Source organism: Strongyloides ratti, scaffold srae_chrx_scaffold0000002 (genome assembly GCF_001040885.1).
Source record: "Strongyloides ratti genome assembly S_ratti_ED321, scaffold srae_chrx_scaffold0000002".
Lineage (NCBI taxonomy): Eukaryota > Metazoa > Nematoda > Chromadorea > Rhabditida > Strongyloididae > Strongyloides > Strongyloides ratti.
The window spans coordinates 598,695-612,387 of record NW_020171510.1 but is presented as its reverse complement, the minus strand read 5'-3'; the positions used below and the strand labels follow the sequence as shown (position 1 = coordinate 612,387).

Here is a 13,693-nt window from a genome sequence, read left to right as displayed (position 1 = left end):
TAAATATTACCTAAAAATTTTACAACGTATATAATATATTTTTTAAACATAGAAATTATCTACCACGTGATCAATTTTTTAGATTGGCATATTTAAAAGTATATTTTTGTATGTTTGTAAATATATCCTTTGCAATATCATTTATTATAGCTTGTCATATACTTCACAACGATCATTTATTTGATAAAATTTATATATTATCAAATGATGCAATGAAATTTTTATATTTGTATTATTAATACGTATTCATAGAAAATATTGCATTTAGATTTTAAATATAAATTATATTGCCTAATTTTTTTTTTTCCAAAACATTCTTATATCTATTTTATTATAATTGATTTTTGCCTAGTTTTGTTGTTATTTCAATTCAATGAAATCAAACTAATAATGTCTTTGATAATTGTAATATTTTATTCTTATTAAATTGTTCCCAATTATTCTGACATTAATTTTTTTGTAACTTATTTTTTTCTACCCTATCAATTATTTTATAAATCGTACTACTGTTACATTAGTATCATTTTACAAGACTTCAAATGTTATAATATATATGATTTTAATATATATATATATATAAAGTAAAATGCATGACCTTTTATTAAAAACATTTATCGGTAAGCAATATCAATTTATCAGCCTCTTAAAATAGTGTCAGTTGTTGTATCTGGTCGTTTATTTGATTAAACAGATTTCAAAATATTATACATATAATACTATTTAGTATGTTTAAAGTTTAATATTATGAGAAAATGTAAGTTGATGTATTAATATACAGAAGGATAAAGATGAATGTATTAAAATATTTTCTAACTGTAATATAGTCATTATTTTGTTTTCATTATAATTTCTTCAGCCCACATTTCTTCCCCTTTTTATTTAAAGTAACGCCATTTTGTAATACCATTAAATATTATTATCATCATGCTAGCCCAATTGAACATTTATAGTGTATAATTTATTAATGAATGTTTAGCATATATATATAAATATTATAAATTTTTATATGTCTATAAATTACCTTGATAAATTATCTTTTAATTTTTTATTTTATAGTATTGAATGCCGTTTATATTAAATTTAAATGAAATACAATTTAATTTTCAATATGGTTAAACAAATTCTTTCTCAATAAATAATTTCAAAAATCAAAATTTTATATGGAATAATTATATTAGGGTTTAGTTTTTTTTTTCTTTTTACAGACCGATATTTTCTGTATTAAACGTTTGATCGAGCTTTAAATAGTATAATTTAAAGCTATTAAAGCTTAGATTAAACGTCTAATGTTGAAAATATATTTGTATAAAAGAAAAAACTAACAACATTTTTAATGATATATCTAATAAAATCATTAATTATTTTTTGAAGGACTAATTATTATTGTAATATTAAATAAAATTTCTACTTAAAAATATTAATAGACAAAAATTTGAAGAAATGAAAATATAAAATATACAGTAATTAATTTAATAAATAATAATTGTAACAAATTATTTTATCAACTAGTTAATGTTAAATGCAATAAATATTTTTTTTCTGTTATTTGATGATTAGCATAAAAAAATTATTTATTAATTATCATTTGATAGAGATTGAACTTAAAAAAAAGTTAACATCACATGTCATTTTGTTTTGTTTTTTTTTTTTACAAATATATTGAAATTGATTTTCTTTACCAATGTAAAATATTAATATCATTGGAAAAACATTTGATAAAAAGCAAAAGATTTACTGCAAAATATGTTTAATATTTTTAATAATTATAATATATAATAATATTTATTTTTAATTTTGAATACATGTATAATAATAGAACAAAAATTATTGTATTGGGACGTATAAAAAAAACACTTTTAATTTTAAGCTATTATGATACATATGGAAAATGTTTTTAAGTCATACTATTCTATAAAAATAAATTTGTATCTCTATTCAATTTATATTTTTTCTATTTAAAAAGACATTTTTTTTATAACATATATGATTTTATAGAGTCATCATTTTGATAAGAAAATGTCAATATACTATATAAAATTGAAGAAAGAAATATGTCCTAAAATGATTTTAACTTTTTCTATCATATTCTTATAATAGTTTTTTTTTTTTATTATTATATAATATTTCTATCGCAAATTTGGATACCTATTGATTGAGACGCTTCATTAAAATTGTAATTATAATTTGTTTTCATTCAAAATTATCTTTCTGCTTGTGCCTTTATTATAAAGAATGTTCGAGAAAAATATTTTACGACTAGAGGTATGAATGTCGTTATCCCAATCAACAAAAAAACATTTTTTATACCATTACAATTTTTAACTTATTTTTTGGTTGACCTTGATTTATATATATGATAAATTTTCTATATTTATATAATTTTTTCTATATTAAGATTCTTTTTTATGATTAATATTTGATGTTTTTTTTTATTAGACATTATTTAGTAAAATTTGAAAAAATTACTTTATTTACTATATGAGCTTCTTATGATAAAAAACAATGACATTTAAGTAATCTGTCGATCATGTAATTTTTGAATTATGACACTTTAATGTTACTCCTTTTAAAATGGTAAAATTATTTTGTTTATTAGAAATGTTTTTAATTTTATATTTACATTTCAAATTAGTGATAACATATGATAGGTCAAGTTTAATAATTGTAGTTAAATTCTTTACGTATTTATCAGTCAATTAATTAAAGAATACAAAATACAAAACTTTTAAACTACATTAATAACACAAACTTTAGTATTTATTTAACTTTAGTACCATGAGACATCAACTTATTTAAATCTTTTTTTTGAAGACGTTTTATTCATTATTATCATAAACATTTCTCCACTTGCAAAAAAGATTTTTTTTTTAATTTCATTTATTTAGAAAAAAAAATGGGAATGTTCTCAAAATTTGTCTGTTTTACAATTGGTGCTTATGCCGGTGTTTATTATGATCAAAATTATGAAGTCCCAAAAGTACCTGATCCTGCCTCTATACCAAAAAAGATAGAAGAATTTTTGGAACGTTATAAAAAATAGTATTTTTTTTTTTTATGTGACGCAGTTTTGTTATTTAAAACGAATAACTTTTTAATTTGACTGGAAATAATTCCTTGTTTAAAAGAAAGCTTTTGAGAGAATTTAACTAAAGTGTTGTCATAATTTTATATAAAAATAGGCGTTAACGGTTCTACATTTTATTGTTTTCTTCTATCGTTGTCATTAATTTTACACTCTTTATTTGCAATCTTACCCTATCACTTTGATGAGAAGTACACGTCTTCATCTACTTTTTAAAAACAATATAGCAACTTATTATATATCTGTTTATTAAGTAATAATCGTTACTTCGATTTTATACTTTTATCTTTACTTTTTCTTTTATTAATTATCATTATAGTTATTTGATAAATCTTTTAGGATGAGTCACAGTCCAACAGATGTCAAGAGAATTGATAAAATTCTAGAAAAACATCGTCCACAATATCTAAATGTTGTGTCAGTTTTTTTTAAAGTGTTCTTTTTTTTCTATGACATTATAAGTTATATACCATTCCAAATTTTTGCTAATCCAGAAAAGAAATTACAACTTTCTGAACGTACAAAGGTAAACGAGTATATAGGCATATCACAATATTTAATTTTTTGATAATATTTTTAGGCTATTCGCATTGATGAAAATGATCCAACTTCTCCATTTAGACATGTAAATAGCATTGACAAATTAGAAACAGAAATTTTTGAAAATTGTCCAACACTAGGACATGTTTGGGATAAATGTTGTGAATTATACGAAGAATTACCATGTTTTGGGACTCGTGAAATTATAACAACTGAAAATGAGAAACAAGCTGATGGAAGGATGTTTCAAAAAGCTGAATTGGGTCATTATGAATGGATGTGTTATGGTGAGGTTGATGACAAAATAACAAATTTGGCAAATGCTTTTGTTTTATTAGATTTACCACCAAAAACACATATAGTTATATTTGCTGAAACTCGTGCTGAATGGATGATTACAGCTCAAGCCTGTTTTCGTAGTGGTTATCCAGGTAGGTGTCATATTAATATGTTTATAACATAACTAATTAATATATATAATATATATTTAATTTTTAAGTTATTACTGTTTACGCTACACTTGGAGAAGAAGCTGTTACTTATGCTATTAAAGAATCAGAAGGTAAAGTGTTATTTACGACAACTGCTCATTTAGATACAATAAAAAAAATAAGAAAAAATATTGATAACATTGAACATGTTATTTATTTTGAAGATCGCTTTAATCCTTCAGTCAATGATCCTAAAAAACTAGAAACAATAAAAGAATTAAAAACATCGTTTAAACGTTGTGATCTTTGGGATGATTTTGAAGCCATGGGAAGTGGCATGAAAAGAGATCTTGAAAAAGTTAAGGATAATGATATTTGTATGATAATGTATACTAGTGGAACTACTGGAAATCCAAAAGGTGTTGTTTTAACACATAAAAATATTATTGCTGCAGTTGCTGGACAAAGATCAGTAATTCCAATAAAATCAACAGATATTTATATAGGATATTTACCACTTGCTCATATTCTTGAAGTGTGTGCTGAACTTGTTGTATTATCAAAAGGATGTAGAATTGGTTATTCATCTGCTCAAACATTATTTGATCGTGCTCCAAAAATAAAAAAAGGCACAAAAGGTGATACATCAGTATTAAGACCAACACTTATGGCATGTGTTCCTGCAGTTATGGATCGTATTTTTAAAGCTGTTACAGATGAAGTATCTAATGGATCTATGATATTTAAAGAACTTTTCCGTATTTGTTATGAACGTAGACGATCTCGTTATGAAGATGGATACTCAAGTTTTATTATGAATAAATTGGCTTTTAATAAAATTAAAAAACTTTTGGGTGGCAAACTTCGTGTTGTTCTTTCTGGTGGAGCACCACTTAATGCTGAGACACAACGTTTTATGAATATATGCTTTTGTTGTCCTGTTGTTCAAGGTTATGGATTAACTGAAACATGTGGTGGGGCAACTTTAGCTGATGTTCATGATTTATCAACTGGATCTGTTGGACCACCATTGACATGTTGTGAAATTATGCTTCGTGAATGGTCTGAAGCTAATTATAGTCCATTAAATGATCCACCACAAGGGGAAATATTAATTCATGGAAGTAATGTATGTGAAGGATATTATAAAAATCCTGAAAAAACAAAGGAAGAATTTGTAATAATAAACGGCAAGCGTTACTTCTGTACTGGAGATATTGGTGAAATTCGTAATGATGGCTCTATCAAAATAATTGATCGCAAAAAAGATCTTATAAAATTAAGTCATGGAGAGTACATATCTCTCGGTAAAGTTGAGACATCTCTTCTTACAAATTCAAATATTGACAATATTTGTGTTTACGGAAACTCTCATGCCTCCTATCTTATTGCACTTATTGTACCAAATGAAAAAAATATTATGAAATTAGCAGAGGAAAATGATATTACTGGAAAGTCTTTCAAAGAAATTTGTTCTGACAAAACAGTTAATAATATATTATTAAAAGTAATTCAAGATTCTGTTAAAGGAGTACTTACACGTGTTGAAATACCAGCTAAAATTTATCTTTGTAATGAACCATGGACACCAGCAAGTGGATTACTAACAGAAGCATTAAAATTAAAACGTAAGGTTATTGAGAATCACTATAAAAAGGAGATTGAATCACTCTATAACCACAATTAACTCATATAAAAAAAAACGATATTTGTAATAATATATATATATATAACTTTGTAATTTTTCTCTAATACTTTGATAATTATTATATACATGAGCCGCACATTAATTTTATAATTTAAAAATTTATTATAATAATTGCTTGAAATTATAAGTTTCCTCAATTTAATCAGGTTTATGATATATTTTATAAATCTTTGTTTTATAACAAGCTTTTGTTATCATTATCTCATCTATTTTTAATAAAATATAATGTTAAATTTTGGCATTTAAATATAATAAACGTATAATAATATATACATTTTTTTTAATTTAGATACAATATATAAGCTTAATTATACATATTTATTTTTGATAAAAATAATTAAAAAAAAATTTATTAAATATTTATGATAATGAAATAATTTTTTTTTAATTTTTATTTTAAAATTTTTTTTTAAAGTTGTACTTTTATAATTATTATTTATTAAATCAGTGTTATATTTTCGTTTATCAATAATTACATCTTTCTTTAGATATTATTTTAATATTAAAAGATAAAATTATCTACAAATTTTAAATTTTATAATAAGTATATATATAAATATTTATATATGATAACACTTAATTGGTTATAATACATAATAAATAACAAGTTAGTCATAGATAGGTAAAATTTAATTTAATCAAATTATTCTCTATATTATATTGCTGGAACAAATTTTTATAAATTTTAAAATATTCTTCTGGTTATTTGTTAAAAAGCTTCTAAATATATATATGAACTAATATATAAATATTTATTTAATGAAAATATGGTAAAATAAATGCTTAAAAATAGTATAAAATATCAACAAAAAGGTTTCTTTCTTAATTGTTTTTTTTTATTTGATTTTTAGTATTATACAACAAAGCAATTATTGGAAGTCTCAAATGATAAGAACATTGAATATTAGATATAAATAATCTTTAACATTTTATATTATATATATAATTTTACATGTATATTTTTAGTTAAATATTTTTGTAGTTTTTGTAAATGAATTTAAAATAATTGGGTAATTTTATTTTTTTTTTACAATAATAGATAATTGATGGTTATATATATATATTAAATTATACACTGTATTTTTTACTTAACAAAATCATAGTATTAAATTAAAAAATTGTTTATTTACTAACTTAAAATATATAATTATAAAATTGTTTTCAAAAAAATGCAATTAATTCTATTATAAAAAAAATTTTGCTATTAATATGCTAAAATGTTTGCTTAAAATTGATAATTTAAAATAATTGTACCATTTTTTAATCATAAAATATTCTTAAATTTTATAAATGACAAAGCATTGTTTAAAACTATAAATGGATATCATTTAAAAGTTTATCAACAAATGTTATTTTCTTACGTAATTAAAAAATATTTTATATTTCTAAAAAACAATGAAAAAGACATTTGTTTTTAAACTACATTTAATTTATAAAAAAAAAAAAAGTTTAATACCTTATAATTATAAATTTTATTTTATATCAAAAAAATTATAAAGATAGAAATTGTATATTTTTTATCACATATACGTTTCTACCTACTATTTTATTGAATATAAAAATATAACAATAAAATTTATAAAAGAAATTATTGTTAATTATGATAAAATAAATTATTGAGTACTTTTTTACGATCTTTGGTTGATTAATAATTAAAATACTGTAAATTAAGAAAAATAAAATCTATTTAACAACTATAATTAAATGAAATAATAAAAATGTGTTGTCTTTAGTAGCCTACTGTAATATTTTTTTTATAATCTATTCAAAATATGCTAAATTTATATGAAATATAATAAAAATAATAATTAATATTTTTAACTACTAAAAGAATAAATAAAAAAGTTTATTCAATCAACAATTTTTAATTATTAAAAATAAAATTAAAAATTTATTATATTTTTTAAACTTAATTTTTACCTTTATTTTCCTCATTAAAAGTTTCCAAACTTTTTGGTGTAAATGCTTTAGGTAAAAGATCTTTTAACTCAACAATTTCAATTTTATTGGTTGTTGTTGAATTAAGAATAACTTTAATGTTACCAAATTCAATCATAAATTGTCTACAAATACCACAAGGTGATCCTGGTACAGCAAGATTAGTTGAGACTGCAACTGCAACAAAATCTTTGTATCCACTTGAGATAGCTGAAACAAAAGCAGATCTTTCTGCACAAATAGTACCTCCAAATGAAGCATTTTCAATGTTAGCTCCTGTTATTATTTTTCCACATTTTGTCAATAATGCAGCACCAACAGGAAAGTTAGAATAAGGTGAATAAGAATTTTTCATAACCTTTACTGAAGCTTCAATTAATTCAGAATCACTAATTACAACAGCGTTTTGCATTTTCAAATGTTCTAAAATTATTAAAATATAACTAATTAACTTCTAAGTTTTTTTTTTAATAAAATTAAATATTAAGAAAAAAATAAATAAAGAAAAAAAATATTTTAAAGGTAAATTTTATTAAACTGTTTTTATTTGACATAAATTTTAATATATTTAAAAAATATTTATAATATAAATAATATACAATAATATCTAACAATATTTTTAATTATGCAAAAATATTAGAAATACTAATTAGTTTTATTTGAATAAAAGATCAATTAAATTACAAAGATTTTTTTTTATTATTTTTCTATAATTTTTACAAAAATTTAACAGGAAATGGTTTTTATTTGAAACAAATATAATTGATAGGGGTATACAAAAGATGAATGACATATTAAAGATTTGGAATAAAGTGTAATATTTGATTGTCATGGCATTAAATTATTAAGAATTTATTAAATATATTATAAAATTATGGTCATAAGATGCTATTATATAATATTTGAAAAATATAAACACTTTTATTTAAATTAATATTTATCACAAAACTTTTTAAAAAAAAAAAAATTTTATATTGTGTATTACTTTATAATTTAAATATTTTGTTATCCACCATTTTATGAGATAAGAAATTACCTGTGCATTATTTAAGTTGATTGGTATAATTATTAAGACGATTAAATGTTTTATTTAACAAAGAAATATAAGTATGATATATTAAAACACTTATATTTTAATTTTAATTGATGATTAGTAGTGTAATTTCAAATTATTACTTAATAATTTGATATGATCAAACAACTAATTATGTTTTTTATATACAAATATAACACTGAATATTGTAATATTACAAAATTGTGTAATATAAAAATAAAATTTTATCTTTAAAAAGGATATAATAAGATTATACATTAAATTTAATTAAAAATATTTTATGTTATGTAAAATTTTTTATATTATTAGTAACAAAATAATTTTCGACATACAATATTTTATAAAAATAATTAAATTTTATTATTATATTAAAAGTTAGATTTCAGTGAAATCTTTTTATATATATATATATAATTTTAAAAATGATAATACAAAAATAAAATAACTATTTTAAATAAACATTTACTATTGTTTACAAAGGTAAATTTTTTTTTATGAAAAAACAAAGCTAAAATGATTAAAAAATTTTAAAGTATTTTCTTATATATAGGTATACTGATTATAAACAATTATTTGTATTGATATAGTCGAAATTCATATTGTATAAACAATTTATCTGTATTTATGTTTTTATATGTTTAATTTTATAAAAAAAATTTTATTTATATTTTTTATTTTTTACTTTATCATACACTTTTATTTCTTTAAATATATCTAACAAAAAAAAAATTATTTTTTTTACATTTATATAAATTTATATTTTAATCAAATGCCATATATTGTAATTAAGTTTAGTATGTTTAAAAAGAAAAAAATTAATTATATATAAATTGATAGTTGTCAAATTTAAAAGTTATTTTGAGAGAAAATAGTAAGAAAATATATTATAAGAATGTATGTATGTTTCTTTAGACTTATATATACACACATATAAATATATATATATATAAAATTCAAAATTGCAGGATGTTAACATTTATTCTTTTTAATATTTTTTAACATCAGTATATTATACTTTTTATTTATTATAAAAAGATATTATATTATTATTAAATTTTTTTTTTAAATAATCCAATAAATAATATTTTTTTTAATAATAATTTTTAATAATTAAAATAAAAAAAATATTATTAAAAATAAAAAGTTTTAAATATTAAAACATGTAACAAATTAAAATAAAATTTATTTTATCAATTATATTTAAAACAATAAATATTTTAATATTTTAATTTTATTTCTTTTCTTTATAAATTCAAATTTAACTATTCTTCAAAATAATATATTTCTATTTCCTTATAAAACTTCTCAATTTAAAATGACAAAAAAAAAAAAATGGCAAGACAATAACAATAAAACAGTTCATTAAACATAGTCCTTAGTATAATTAAAGTATTTCATTGTTGAAAAGAATATTAAAGTAATGAATTTTATACATTTCTTAGAAAATAAACTGCTTAAATATACATATATAAAAATATATTCACGTCGACTTCATTTATATAATATATATCATCTTTTGAGTTCATTGAATTGGAAATTTTTTCTAACTATTAGAATTTTTATCAAATCTAACATTCTTGGTTAATAATAAAGTATTAATAAAGAATAATCTTGTTCATGTATATGATTAATTGAAAAAAAAATTTTTAATTATTATAATATATACTACATTATTTAAGCTTTTTTTGCCACATGTATACTTTTTCATTTACATTGAATTTTATAATTTATTTGTAAATATGTGTCTTTCACATACTATAACAATGTATTGAATATTTAATTTATTTTTTGAAATCCTTATAAGTATCATTAAACCATGTTATAAAGTCTAATTTTGGTTTTATCTATTTTTTATTTCAAAAGTCATGTACTTTTTAAAATTACATAACTGTTTTTGAAAGTAATTTAAAACTTTTAAAAAAATTTTTAAAAAAAAATAACACTTTTTCCAATTAAAGATAAATAATTTAATCGAAAGAGATAATTAAATGAGTGAATATATGGTGGAGGGGATGAATGATGAAGAAAAAAAAAATTTTTTTTATTTTAATATTATCAAAATATGCTTTTCTATTTTTATCCTTATTTGTATGTTTTTAACATTTTCTTCAGTTATAATTCTTAAAAAAAAATTTTTTTTTTCTCTTACTTTTAATATTATTTTATATGGATTTAGGAAGATTTTTTATGCAATAATTTAAAAATAAATTTAAAATATATTATATTATAAGCAATTTTTATATGGTTCAAAGTCATATTCTTTCACAATATTATTTGATAATATTATAGTGTTTACAATTTTCAAACCTTTATTCTCATTTTTCAAACAATTATATTTTTATTTTCATTATACAAGAGTAAAAAAAAATTAGTATGATTTTTTGTTGAAATAATATTATAAAATAAAATGTTTATTTGATAATATATAATTATAATTTTCTTTTTATTGTTACCATAACATCTTAAAAAGATATTTTATTTTCTTAAAATTGCTTTAAGGAAATATGAAAATTGTCTTACTTTTATGTAAATGTATTGCATATTATAGATAAACTTTGTGTCTTTCATATATCAAGTTTATTTATTAAAAATGCCATATATTACAAAATTTTTATTTATAGTATATTAAATAATTTACATTTTCAAGCATTTATTTTACATTATTAATACTAGTTTATAAATAAAAATTATTTTTTTTATAAACTTATGTTACTATTAATTTTAAAATATTTTTATAATTTTTACTAAGTTAATAGTAAAAATTCTTATTTATCGTTTTGTTTTGTAATAAAAAGAATTTGTTATTAAATTTTTATAGAAATGACAGAAGTATAAATTATTTTAATCACAAAAGAAATTAATAAAATTATTGTATTAAAAGTTATTTTAACAAAATATATATAATATTAAAATGCTTTATTTATTTTTTTTTAAGTATATATATATAATTAATTTTTAAATATATCTGTTATTTTGTCAGTTTGTGAATATTAAAAATTTAGATAACGTCAACTCCTACATAAGATTATCTTAATATTCATTTAATTCATTTAAAATTCTGTTTTGTAAAAATTAATTTTCATCAATGAAAATATATAGATAATTGTTTATTGAGTTTAAAGATGCTTCCTATTATATATTTAATCACTAAAACTATGACATCATTAAAAAACATGGTGTATCTTATAAATTTCACAAAATTCCATTGTTATATCATAATATTTAGACATAGTTTTTGGAAAGAAAATTTTAGTAATACATGATATGCCTTTCATTCCAAATCCATTGTGTATTTTAAAATTTTTTTTTTCTTTACAATAAAACTAACTTATAAAAGAAGCGAGCATTTTTTTTTTCTTTTTCTTTTTTTTTTAATGACAATTTAAATTATAGTATTTTATGTGACATCATTATCACGTTTTAAAACACAAACAGATGTAAATATTTTAAATGAAATTTTATTTAAACATGTATATATATATATATATATCTTTTATATAAATTTACTTTTCTATTATTTTTAATTTAATTCAAATATTCTTGAAGTTAATTTTTTAATAATGTTTCATAAAAATTTTTTTTATAAATTGTTAATGAAATAATAACAATCATTTAAAAAAATGTGCGTGGTTGGTTAAAATTATAATATAAAAGCTTAATAATATAAAATAATCTTAATGAAATTTATCATTACATATATGACGTAATTAATATGTTTTTAGAGTAAAAAAAAAATTCTTTTAATGTTTTATTTTTGAATAAATAGTAAATGCATTTTAAAATAATTTTTACATGTATGTTATTCTTTATAAAATAAAATTTCAAAATATTATATTATATTTTTCTTATCTATGTCATTTAATATCATTAGTATTTGTAGAGATTTATATATTATTATTTTTTATTTTTTTTGATTATAACTAGCTTAATTTATATTTTTGTATTTAAAAATTTTTTTTAAATGTTTTTGATATAGTACTTTTGAATTAAATTATTCTAAAAATATATTGAAAAATAAATGCATGAAGATGTATTGTAAAGAAAAAAAAAATAAATATTCATTTTTTTTTCTACTACGTTTTCTCATATTCTGTTATGAAGACAGGGAAAATTAAATTTTATTTAGTCTATAAAATTGTACATAAAGTATCTACATTTGTTTAGATTAAGTATATAATTAAAATATATATCTATATATATATAACTAAAAGTAGGAAGTATAGTTAATTGCTTTTAATTCTTTCAAAAGTGAATACTGTATTCTTTGTTAAGCTAAAAAAATACATTTATCAAATGTATATATATGAGAAAAAAAAATTAAACATTATCTAATCTTTTTTAAATTTATAAAACTTTATTCTCATATTGAAGTAATAATCCTTTTCTTAAATTATTTTTAGGCATCTTTCCTTTTAATATTTAACATATTTTACAATATTGTATAATTTTTGATATAAGATTGTTTTTTTTTAATAATGCACATAATATATTCAACATATAAAAAAATATTTACTTTTTTAAGCTAAAACTTGTTTTGGTAGTTTTACTAATATTGAAAAATTTATCTCACTATATATATGTATTTATATATATACATATATATATTGGCAAAACTTTGATACAATAAAAATATTGGCAATTTGTATTACTTCATTTTTCCAAAATTTACTTTATAATCTACATTTTAGTGAAAATTTTTAATAGCCGTGCACCAATTAGCCCTTTTCTCCCTATTTTTATATGCTCTTGAATAACGGCTTACATTTATAAAATCGTTTTATTTATGTTCTTATAGATATATATATATATATATGTATATATATATTTATTTATTGAGCATATATTTAAGCATAAAGATGTAAAGATATATCCATTGCAAACTATATAATTCGCTCTTTTTGAAATATTTATTCCGATTAAGCAACAACTCATTCAAAAAG

General features: G+C 19.0%; 3 protein-coding genes across 3 annotated transcripts; 2 read left to right on the top strand and 1 right to left on the bottom strand.

Annotated features, from left to right (window-relative positions):
* Positions 1–2,893: 2,893 nt before the first annotated feature.
* On the top strand, positions 2,894–3,040 carry SRAE_X000113150 (Protein of unknown function DUF4535 family-containing protein; the record flags this gene model as incomplete). Its single annotated transcript, XM_024645508.1, has 1 exon — positions 2,894–3,040. The coding sequence occupies one exon, from the start codon at positions 2,894–2,896 to the stop codon at positions 3,038–3,040; it is 147 nt and encodes a 48-aa protein (XP_024498594.1).
* Positions 3,041–3,422: 382 nt separating this feature from the next.
* Positions 3,423–5,740, top strand: SRAE_X000113100 (AMP-dependent synthetase/ligase domain-containing protein; the record flags this gene model as incomplete). Its single annotated transcript, XM_024645497.1, has 4 exons — positions 3,423–3,499; positions 3,545–3,608; positions 3,663–4,053; positions 4,122–5,740. The coding sequence occupies 4 exons, from the start codon at positions 3,423–3,425 to the stop codon at positions 5,738–5,740; spliced, it is 2,151 nt and encodes a 716-aa protein (XP_024498593.1).
* A 1,930-nt stretch (positions 5,741–7,670) lies between these two features.
* SRAE_X000113000 (Cytidine deaminase) lies at positions 7,671–8,111 on the bottom strand (the record flags this gene model as incomplete). Its single annotated transcript, XM_024645486.1, has 1 exon — positions 7,671–8,111. The coding sequence occupies one exon, from the start codon at positions 8,109–8,111 to the stop codon at positions 7,671–7,673; it is 441 nt and encodes a 146-aa protein (XP_024498592.1).
* Positions 8,112–13,693: the final 5,582 nt, after the last annotated feature.